General features: G+C 36.9%; 1 protein-coding gene across 1 annotated transcript in view; it reads right to left on the bottom strand.

Annotated features, from left to right (window-relative positions):
* LOC136262915 (uncharacterized) overlaps positions 1-12,119 on the bottom strand; it is a 317,270-nt gene that overhangs the window by 132,356 nt on the left and 172,795 nt on the right. Inside the window, exons 20-23 of the mRNA XM_066057331.1 lie at positions 11,799-11,915; positions 11,535-11,744; positions 11,053-11,223; positions 4,127-4,293 (exon numbers count right to left, since the gene is read on the bottom strand). Coding sequence (XP_065913403.1) covers positions 4,127-4,293; positions 11,053-11,223; positions 11,535-11,744; positions 11,799-11,915 — 665 coding nt within the window. The remainder of the gene's footprint in view (positions 1-4,126; positions 4,294-11,052; positions 11,224-11,534; positions 11,745-11,798; positions 11,916-12,119) is intronic.

Raw genomic sequence — 12,119 nt, forward strand, 5'->3', positions numbered from 1 at the left:
CATCGTAGGAGTGCCTTTTTGTGCTTTGAAAGGAATCGGGACAAAGACCAAGGAGATATGACACAAAACCCAACCTGTGTCAAAATTACGCGATCGATTTTTATGAATAAAAAACTATTAGTTTTCGTGTCTACCAGACAAACCGCTTAGAGCAACAAGCTAAAAATCAGTATGTAGCTGGAATAATCATCATAGAAAGTACTTGCAGTTGTACAGAAGAATTGGATTACTAACCACTGAGTTATGATTCGAAAGGCAACTACGTGTAGCAAATGCGAGATCGAGATACTCTAATAGAACAGTCACCCTAATAAAGCATTCAGCTGCGTTTATAACTTACTCAATTATATTACATTGCAAGTTATTCTGTAGGGAATTCAGCTACAAACAAGTCACCCTGTAGTCAGATCAGCCAGAAGAAGGTACCTAATAGAGAGTTCAGCTACAAAGAAACCATCATGTAGAGAGTTCATTTGCAAACAAATCACCCTGTAGAGAATTCAGCTACAAACAAATTGTCCTGTAGCGAGATCAGCTAGAATAAGTTACCTTGTAGAGAGTTCAGTTACAAAGAAACCATCGTGTAGAGAGTTCAGCTGCAAACAAATCATGCAGTAGAAAGTTCCGCTATGAACAGATCACCCTGTAGAGAGTTCAGTTAAAAACAAGTCATCCTGTAGAGAGATCAGCTAGAAGAAGTCACCTTGTAGAGAGTTCAGCTACAAAGACACCACCATGTAAGAGAGTTCAGCTGCAAACAAATCACCTGTAGAGAGTTCAGCTAGAAACAAGTCACCCTGTACAGAGACCAGCTAGAAACAAGTCACCCTGTAGAGAGTTCAGCTACAAAGAAACCATCATGTAGAGAGTTCAGCTGCAAACAAATCACCTGTAGAGAGTTCAGCTACAAACAAATCTCCCTGTAGAGAGATCAGTTAGAAGAAGTTTCCTTGTAGAGAGTTCAGCTACAAACAAATCACCCTGTAGAAAGATCAGCTAGAAGGAGTCACCTTGTAGAGAGTTCAGTTACAAAGAAACCATCATGTAGAGAATTCAGTTACAAACTAGTGACCTTGTAGAGACATCAGCTAAAAGAAATTACCTTGTAGAGAGTTCAGCTACAAAGAAACCATCATGTAGAGAGTTCAGCTACAAACTAGTGACCTTGTAGAGACATCAGCTAAAATAAATTACCTTGTACAGAGTTCAGCTACAAAGAAACCATCATGTAGAGCCTCGCTCCAGGTATGTTCACAAGCCATCTTTGGCAGGTTTTAGTAAACCTAATTTTTGAAACCTGCCATCAATGGTTCAGGAACATACCTCTGTAGAGAGTTCAGCTTCAAACAAATCACCTGTAGAGAGTTCAGCTACAAACAAATCTCCCTGTAGAGAGATTAGTTAGAAGAAGTTTCCTTGTAGAGAGTTCAGCTACAAACAAATCATCCTGTAGAAAGATCAGCTAGAAGAAGTCACCTTGTAGAGAGTTCAGTTACAAAGAAATCATAATGTAGAGAGTTCAGTTACAAACTAGTGACCTTGTAGAAACATCAGCTAAAAGAAATTACCTTGTAGAGAGTTCAGCTACAAAGAAACCATCATGTAGAGAGTTCAGCTGCAAACAAATCTCCCTGTAGAGAGATTAGTTAGAAGAAGTTTCCTCGTAGAGAGTTCAGCTACAAACAAATCACCCTGTAGAAAGATCAGCTAGAAGAAGTCACCTTGTAGAGAGTTCAGTTACAAATAAACCACCATATAGAGAGTTCAGCTACAAACTAGTGACCTTGTAGAGACATTAGTTACCTTGTAGAGAGTTCTGCTACAAAGAAACCATCATGTAGAGAGTTCAGCTGCAAACAAATCACCTGTAGAGAGTTCAGCTACAAACAAATCTCCCTGTAGAGAGATTAGCTAGAAGAAGTTTCTTTGTAGAGGGTTCAGCTACAAACAAATCACCCTGTAGAAAGATCAGCTAGAAGGAGTCACCTTGTAGAGAGTTCAGTTACAAAGAAATCATAATGTAGAGAGTTCAGTTACAAACTAGTGACCTTGTAGAAACATCAGCTAAAAGAAATTACCTTGTAGAGAGTTCAGCTACAAAGAAACCATCATGTAGAGAGTTCAGCTGCAAACAAATCTCCCTGTAGAGAGATTAGTTAGAAGAAGTTTCCTTGTAGAGAGTTCAGCTACAAACAAATCACCCTGTAGAAAGATCAGCTAGAAGAAGTCACCTTGTAGAGAGTTCAGTTACAAATAAACCACCATATAGAGAGTTCAGCTACAAACTAGTGACCTTGTAGAGACATTAGTTACCTTGTAGAGAGTTCTGCTACAAAGAAACCATCATGTAGAGAGTTCAGCTGCAAACAAATCACCTGTAGAGAGTTCAGCTACAAACAAATCTCCCTGTAGAGAGATTAGCTAGAAGAAGTTTCTTTGTAGAGGGTTCAGCTACAAACAAATCACCCTGTAGAAAGATCAGCTAGAAGGAGTCACCTTGTAGAGAGTTCAGTTACAAAGAAATCATAATGTAGAGAGTTCAGTTACAAACTAGTGACCTTGTAGAAACATCAGCTAAAAGAAATTACCTTGTAGAGAGTTCAGCTACAAAGAAACCATCATGTAGAGAGTTCAGCTGCAAACAAATCACCTGTAGAGAGTTTAGCTACAAACAAATCTCCCTGTAGAGAGATCAGCTAGAAGTTTCCTTGTAGAGAATTCAGCTACAAACAAATCACCCTGTAGAAAGATCAGCTAGACGAAGTCACCTTGTAGAGAGTTCAGTTACAAAGAAACCATCATGTTGAGAGATCAGCTGCAAACAAATCTCCCTGTAGAAAGATCAGCTAGAAGAAGTCACCTTGTAGAGAGTTCAGCTACAAAGAACCATCATGTAGAGAGTTCAGCTGCAAACAAATCACCTGTAGAGAGTTCAGCTACAAACAAATCTCCCTGTAGAGAGATCAGCTAGAAGAAGTTTCTTTGTAGAGGGTTCAGCTACAAACAAATCACCCTGTAGAAAGATCAGCTAGGAGTCACCTTGTAGAGAGTTCAGTTACAAAGAAATCATAATGTAGAGAGTTCAGCTACAAACTAGTGACCTTGTAGAGACATCAGCTAAAAGAAATTACCTTGTAGAGAGTTCAGCTACAAAGAAACCATCATGTAGAGAGTTCAGCTACAAACAAATCTCCCTGTAGAAAGATCAGCTAGAAGAAGTTACCTTGTAGAGAGTTCAGCTTCAAAGAAATCACTCTGTAGAAAATTCAGCCACAAACAAATTGCCCTGTAGAAAGATTAGTTAGAAGAAGTTACCTTGTAGAGAGTTCAGCTACAAAGAAACCATTCTGTAAAGAGCTCAGCTGCAAACAAATCACTTGCACAGAATTCAGCTACAAACAAACCACCCTGTAGAGAGATCAGCTAGAAGAAGTTACCTTGTAGATAGTTCAGCTACAAACAAATCACCCCGTAGAGAGATCAGCTAGAAGAAGTTACCTTGTAGATTATTCAGCTACTAACAATTCACCCTGTAGAGAGAAGAAGTCACCTTGTAGAGTGTTCAGTTACAAAGAAACCACTATGGAGAATTCTGTAATAAATATATGTATTATATATATATAATTTGTACATTTACTGATAAAATCAGAAATATTTAAAGTACATCTGCTTCGTCTTTTCTTCTTCCTGTGGTAAAGAAAAAAAAGACAGGTTAAAAAAGTCCCAAAGCCGGCCGGTGGTATACAAATACAAAAAGAAATCTAATCCAAAACAGCCAAGCTGAAAAAAACAGTGCGGCCCTCAAAAAGGCTATGGTGAAAAAAGATGTAAAATCCAAGGTGGCGGCCAAGAAATGGCTGTGATGGTAGGTTAATGGTAAAAATTTTAATAACGGCAATTTAGGTGAATTTTTTGCCAAGACCAAGCGGCACAAAAATTCACCTGAATTGTCGTTATTAAAATTTTTACCATTAACCTACCATCACAGCCATTTCTTGGCCGCCACCTTGGATTTCACATCTTTTTTCACCATAGCCTTTTTGAGGGCCGCACTGTTTTTTTACAGCTTGGCTGTTTTGGATTAGATATATTGTAACAGGAAAGCAAACATTAATGTGTATATTACCTATAATTAGATGCTCTGTCCAAAAACAGTTTCAGATCTTCTTCAGTTGAGTCTTCAGTACAATGGAATACTTCATAGGATTCTGGTACTCCATTGTAGATTTCAATCAACAACAGTAACAACTTTTCGTTAGTATAATCAGGAGCATAATGGACTACTTCTTGATACTACAACCAAACAATGAACTGAATAAGTACAGAACACATTACTATATATTCCTAATGTGCTTGTGCATTACTGCCACAACTGTAACAAGCACTACTCTTGTCCTAACTGACACATGAGTAGTGGCAGTAGCAAAAACAGCTAAAAGCACTGCAACATGGCATAAGGAGCTCACTAGCTGTAGCAGTGGTAAAAAGTGCGGTGTCCACTGTGCAAGCAATGATCCTTCCTGCCGTGTGCAAAGTAAGCTACTGTATTTATATATATATAATTACTTGGTAATGCCACAGCATTAATTACTTTAGCTCCAAAAATTGAAGTAGCTGCTATTCAAAATCAGCCATCACTCAATGCTCAAAAACCATGTTTAAGCTTTTAATTTTGAAATAAATTGTAAAACCACTCAATTATGGCTACTATTGATCTGGAGTGTAAGCAAGGAAATATGGTATGCTCTAATTGAATTACTTAAAATGTCAATGAGCTTCATTTATGGCCACTCCAACTGATAATTATGTTTTTTGACTCATAAAATTCAGTTTCAGATGCAGGAAGGGTAGATCCAGCAACAATGAAGTGATGCTCAATTAGATATTTTATGGGTTACTGACTGTTCTACTGGAGTATATCAATCCACACTATGTACCATGCCAATTTTGTGCAGATTTAAAGCTAATCATGACACTAAAAATTAGATTTACTACATCTGTTGCAACCCAATATATGAATTTCTAAAATTTGGCTAATACAGGCATTTTACCATGCACTTTTCACATTCAGAAAAGATGCAGGCAGTAGACCAGAAATTTAGTTACAAATTGGAGTGACCTATTCATGAAATAATTTGATTGGACTATCATCACACAAGTGATGAAGTTTGACATGTTTGTTATCAAAATCATACAGGTCTTTTATTATTGATCATGACTTGTGCAGTCTTGCTGTATTCTGAGTTCATTCGTTCAAATTGGAAAATAACTTGGTCACCTTTTTTCAGCAGTCAGTGTAGAGAATAATAGCGGTCAAATATTAGTAGAGTTAACATGTTTTTTCTTCAAAATAAGTTTCATCTCTTTGCAAATTATATGAAAATTTTCACAATACATGTGTCTATTAGAAGACCTGTTTGTTTAAATATTTTTTTACCACAGTAGCTACTAGTGCTGCAAAAAAAAATCTAGATACTCTAATAGAGCAGTCACATAGAATATATCCAAAAATAGCTTGGCTGTACAAAAAGGGCAAAAGAAAAAGTAACTGATGACTATAAGAGTTGATATCTGGTGTGGCCAAGAATGAATGGTAATCCAACTATGTTAGTAGAAAGTGCTCAAACACAATGGAAATACTACATAATTGTCACCTGAGATTATGAACCCACAAAACTAAACATTTTTGGCAAAATTCAACCCTTTTTCAATACCCACACTATGTAGTTTCCATTGGAAATGTTACATATTACGATGTGTTGATCTGATTTTATCTTCAAACAAATAAGAATTTGAAAAACATTTTGTTTCACACTTACGTTATTGCATACACATGTACAAATGTTGCAGCAGAGATTTTAATAATGACAATCGGGTGAATTTGCATTGCCACTTCCAAGGTTTCATCAAGATTAGGCACAAAATTCACTTGAATTGCTGTTGACTAAGAAAAGGGTAAGAATAGCAATGAGATACAAGTAGCCGCCCTGAAAATAGTAATGGGAACAGACTCTAAGCAAGTGGTGAAGCATTTGAATCTGACACGGCAAAGATGTCCACAATACTAAACCACTTAGAGAAACACTTTACACCAGAAAGAAGTATCCTTTATGAACAATACATTTTTCACAGTGCAGAACAACAGCCTAATGAAACCATAAACCAGTATCTTCCTTGTCTTTGATACCTAGCTGAGCCTTGTAAGTTTGTAGCTTTACATGATGAAATCATTGAAAAGCTTTGTGCTAGAAGCACATGACAAGCAGCGAGGGCACACCTGTTCAGAGAGAAGGAGTGCAACCTAGCAAAGGCTAGCTATTAAGTCACTACAGATTAGTGAAGTCACCCTTGAGCAACTGACAGTAATTGGAAGCAAGGAAGAAGAGTCAGTAAATGCTGTGAATGAAAATTCCAGAAAAAAGTAACAGAGAAGACTATCCAAAGGAAAACATCAGCCTCAAGCAAATCTCAGGCTTTGTCATGTGGATACTATGGTGGAAAGTAACACCAAGAGAGGCAGCGATGTCCAGCATATGGAAAACAGTGCAGAAATTGTGGCAAGCAAAACCATTTTCAGTCAGTATGCAGATTATAGCCAAGCAAACAAGTACATGTAGGGCAGAGCAAAGTGACGATGAATCTGATGACTCCCTATATCTGCTGGAGGAAGTAGGAATGGTAAACCATCAGCAAACAAGGCAATTTTTCACAGCACTACAGGTACTGGAGTAAGTTGGTGAGAATGTCAATTAGAAAATGGTATGCATAATATGCTTTGATGTTAGGAGGTAATGAAGTCTTTAAAAGTCACCAAGAGACCTGCTAGCAGGTTCTTAAAATGGTTAGAAACCTGCTAGCAGAAAGACCTCAAGCATCACAAATCTCATTTTCGATCATTGATTTGCAATGCTCCCTTAAAGCATATTCAGGCTGATAGCCTGCAGTTGGTGAGTAGTCACCCAGGCCAACATGTGGTTAACTACTCCATTCATTTTATAAGCATGCCTAAAAGGATTTGATTATGGGAGGCACAATCTAATGTTGTTTGTACATTTGTTATGATGAACGGAGAAGTCCAGAAATATCACAGAAAATTCTGTTTAGCGACCATCTATTTCTAGAGTGTTTTAAGGCTGTTTTCATCTTCTATTAAACCATGGATGGACTTTACTAAGACCTAAATGAGTAAGCTTCCTTGTATAACTGTTATTTTGTGCTACTTGTAATGTGGTGTGGTACATATTCGAAACTGTTCCTGTTCTTTGTACTACTGTGGTGTCACTAAAGGCACAACTTGTGACAACTCGTTTCCATCATATAAATCCACACAAGCTGCTTCTTTGACACATCGTTCTTTGCACTGCTGTGATGCTATAAGTACTGGCTAATACTAACAGGCCCAGCTTGACAATATCAATCACCGCCGTTTCCCAGCTGTGCCAGATCCAAGTCTAACTTGTGAAAGGAAGCAGTGTGAGCTTCGATTTTTTCAACACTTCAACAAAAGAACGTTCAGTCTTCCGTAATTATTTATCATTGTGTGACAATTTCAGTACGACATATAACCCAGTCCCACAATGACTCCACCTATATGCCAATATAAAATGCATACATTTTCTAAGTCGGTTAGAGACCCACACCCTCAGATCTTTGTGGATTTTAAAAACCAAGTGAAGCAAGTTTTTTAAAATCCATGAAGATCCTCGTACTAAGTCTCTAGCCTACATTTAGACACAGATACCACCTGTAATGTTATATGCATGGGTCACAGATGTACATTGCAGATATGTTGAGCAGAGCATATGTGACCAGATCTGCGAAAACTCTACACAATTGTGTATTTTTTGAATTCCTGTTTATTAAATATTTATGATCTACTTTGCCAAGGCAAAATTTCAGCCTCTACTTTTGAATTTACAGCCCTACAAAGTAGTAACAAAAGATAGATCGATTTGTACAGAAAGTATAGGGAAAATAAGTTACAGGCGCTTACTAAAACAGTTGTAACGTACAAACAGAATGCTGTACAGAGTTAAAATTTACATCACCGTGTTCACCATAAACAGGGGAATTGATTACTCGGTACATTTGTCCTTCTATCACCTTTATTTACTGCACACAAGGGCGAAATTTGTGAAGAAAGATCAGTTGCATACAATCACTTTGACGTGATGTAAATTAATTCCCATAACTTGTGTGTCCTTGGGTCTACTGCAACGAAACAAAAATTTTAGAACTCTTTTAAGTAGGTGAATAAGATGATATCCAGATTTTTATTGTTAGTCCCTTCCTTCAGTAAGAAATGGGCATTCAAAAATTAACAGAATTTTTTCAATATTATGCAAATATTTCACCCATTGTATTCAATGTTTTATACCGGAAATTTAGGCTTGCGTGATAGTGTCGGGTTTTCGCAGATCCAGTAACATATTTGAAAGACCAGCAACACAAATAGATAACAACTTAACAGATTTCCAACTGAAATACAAGGAATCAATATTAGCTGAAATTGTAACTGTCAACTTCACAGAATACTTGAGAGTGAGTGAAGCAACACAGCAGCAGATAAAGGGTCACACAATCAGATATAACATTGCAAACACTGTTAGCAACAGTACTCTCAGGGTGGCCACGAGGATGTTTCACCATGTATTAAAATGTATTGGGGGTACAGACAGCTCAAAATGGGATACCATACAAAAGCTCTCAAGTAATTATACCTTTGAATCTGAGGAAGCAAATGTTGTCCAGAACCCACTCAAGCCATCAGAGAGTAGATGCCTGTATACAAAGAGCCAAGGATGTCATATTCTGGATTGGAATGTCATCTGATATGAAAGAAATGGTGAGTCACTGTGATGTTTGTAGTAACCGTGTGTGTAATCAACCAAAACAACTGCTGATGACTTAGGAAGTTCCATTATATCCTTGGAACCTCATTACAGTAGACTTTAATAGTGATTTCTGGAAAGTGGACTTGCTCACTGGCACAACAAGTCAAACAGTCATTGACCACACAAAAGTACACTTTGCAAGGTATGGAATACCAGAAATAGTAGTTACAGACAACAGGCCTCAATTCTGGTCTCAAGAGTATAAACATTTACTGCCACTTGGGAGTTTACCCACACTACATCCTCACCACACCCCCAGCCAGAGTAATGGCCATAGTCAAAATAGCAAAAAAGTTAATGGTCAAAGCAGAAGAGGATAACCATGACCTACAGTTGACCATTTTACACCGGCAAAACATGGGCTGCAAACTATTCCAGCACAAAAGTTACATTCATGACATACCAGAATGTTGCTCCCCACAGCTGAGCCCCTGCCACTGCTATCTACTGTCAACAATGAAACTGTAGTTGAAGACATAAGACTGACTATAAGGTGTTGTAAAGTCAAGTTTTATTATGATAGACATGCAAAGTCTTTTCCAGAATTGGAGATGGGCCAGACAGTCAAGCTACAGCCATTGCAGAAAGTTGGTACACGGTGTAAAGCAATACCAGCATCACTTGAGGAACTGTATGATAGTACTGATCAAGCTATGCCCGCAATCAGGGAAGCAGTAAGTGATGGGACAACAAAGAAGCTTCTCCTGCCAGAGGAATAGCAAACACTTACAGATCGGTAGGAGCTAATCGTTGACTCAACAGCTAAACGGATATCTAGTGGCAGAGTTGTGAAGAACCAGGGACTATGTGAGATATTGAATAATTATCCCTCTCACCGCCAAATTTGTAGAGGCTCCAATCTATTGTTTCTAAACTGCTGTAACTTACACACCATACCACATACTCCTATAAAACCATATATCAAATTACTCGCTATAGAACAAAAAATTCAATTATGAAGTTGTTGTTTACACAAGAGCAACCAAAAATCCATTATATAACTTTAAAGTACGAAAATCGATCTAAGTGAAACCAAATGTGAAATTTCACTACTTAACTGGCTAGCACTGTTTGTAATAATACAATAAACATCACTAATCTGTTTATAGTTGAAAAAATTATCTCTAAGTCAGGTTTTCCAGCATTTTAGCAAGTGCGCATGTGCATACAAGCACGAGGTCACTGTTTCGAGGTGTACAAAGGTAGCAATATGCCACTCCATCCTATATAATCCCTCTCCTTACTGTTACTGTTTATTAGTAGTACCATTATCACGTCAAAGAATCATCTACAATGCTTGTTATCAACGTTCTGAAAGTATGCAATTGTATCATCTAACTGCGCAATAGTGCATGAGAGACCGGTTATCCCTGTTCCCGTTCACTTAAGGGCGTGCCCACTACAGGATAAGTGCAGGGGCTACTAAAACAATTGACTGAAGTTACAGAGCATTTAGAATGTGATGCTATGGGCGTTTATAATTGAAACCGCCATATGGCGGTTGTGGCAGTGACAGGGATAAACTAACCATGCACACACAACATTGATTTAGGCCATGCATTAGGTTTTGTAATTATATATTCTTAACCTTCTCCTTATGGTACTTTTCTCTTTATTTTTTTGTTCTTGTATGGGGAAGATGTTGTATGTAATATTTTAGACACATGCACATGCGTGCAGTGAGGATCAATTAGAATATGAAAATCTTACAAACAAGACCAACAGGCTGGCATAGGCAAAGAAGGAAATACTTATATCAAAAGTGCTGGGACATTTATCATCTTACAAAACCCTAATTAAATGACCAATATATTACATGTATTTTTAGAAAGGAACAATTCACAAATTTTAAAAGTGTGAATACCCTTACAATGTAATTGGAAGCCTTTCTACAGGTTACACACACACATGCACACACACACGCATGCACGCATGCACACACACAGACACGCACACACACCTACACATGTAAATTGTTTCAGGAATAATGCCAGCTCATGAAAATATCTCCTGTTTATATATTTTAAAATGAAACTACTTATTTAAATGCATATTATGGAATTTGATTATTCTGTAACTTGAAGCACATTATATAGATTTTTAAAATTAGGTAGTATACATTACTACAGCTTCAATAGTGTATGTGTACTTTACTTACAGTTGACAATTCTTCTCCTGCTGGAAGTTGAGATCTGTTAAACAAAAAGTCTTTAGAAACAGCTGCATCTTCACAGAGATGCTTTAGATATTTTCCTACATAGGCTACTGGTGCTACTGTCGAAATTGATGCCTCAACATCTGTCATTTCTTTCATTGTTATAGAAGACTGCTGCAAATAAATTAAACAAATAAACTAATAATAATAATAATAATAATAATTCATTTGTGATCACCATTGGTGAGGTATCTATATCTGTACATGGAGTTATTGTCACTCATGATATTCAAACATAAGCATCTTGAAACTTGTCAACAAATCTTTAAAAACTATTTTAAACTATTTAATTTGAAAACTGTCTATACAAGTTAAGCTAATGCTATATATGCCACTCAACAAGTAGTCTTGATAGTATTCATTTTCATCTCATTTCAATTATTCATCTCTCACCCATCCTACTCTGTATATGTAGAGCTATATACCTTTACTGCTCCTCTCAGTCTTTTGGTGACATCTTTATCATTTTTAAATAAAAATCCTATTTCTTGCATCACTTTCTCAGAAGAAAGTTTCAGGGAGTTATTAAGCAACAGTACTTTTGACATGCTAAAAAACATTAGCTTGTCATATTTCTTGTACAAATCTCTGATTGTAGATTTCCATTCCACCAGTATATTTTGTGCATCATTAACCTAATGTGAAATCACTACATAGTATATGTATCATATTATTGTATTCTAGAATACCTTTTGCTTTGCATCCTCAATATTAGTATTACATAAAAGTTTTTCTGATCTCTCAAGATAATCTGGATGTCCTAAATCTCTCAACTCTAACATTGTGTGAAACAAATTTAGAGCAGTCTGAAAAAGAAAGAAATAAGTCAACAAAAAATGTGATTGTCAAAGTAAAGCTAATTATGATACAATCAGCTCATGCCTGAAAACAAACTAAAGTAGGATATCTTTAGTTGCTGGCAGAATTTAACAATTTGAATGCTGCAAGTCATTATGAGACAATCGAAGTTACAGTACTTGTCCACTACCAACTAACCTTCACAAAGAATC

This window comes from Dysidea avara, chromosome 8 (assembly GCF_963678975.1).
Source record: "Dysidea avara chromosome 8, odDysAvar1.4, whole genome shotgun sequence".
In the NCBI taxonomy this organism is placed as follows: domain Eukaryota; kingdom Metazoa; phylum Porifera; class Demospongiae; order Dictyoceratida; family Dysideidae; genus Dysidea; species Dysidea avara.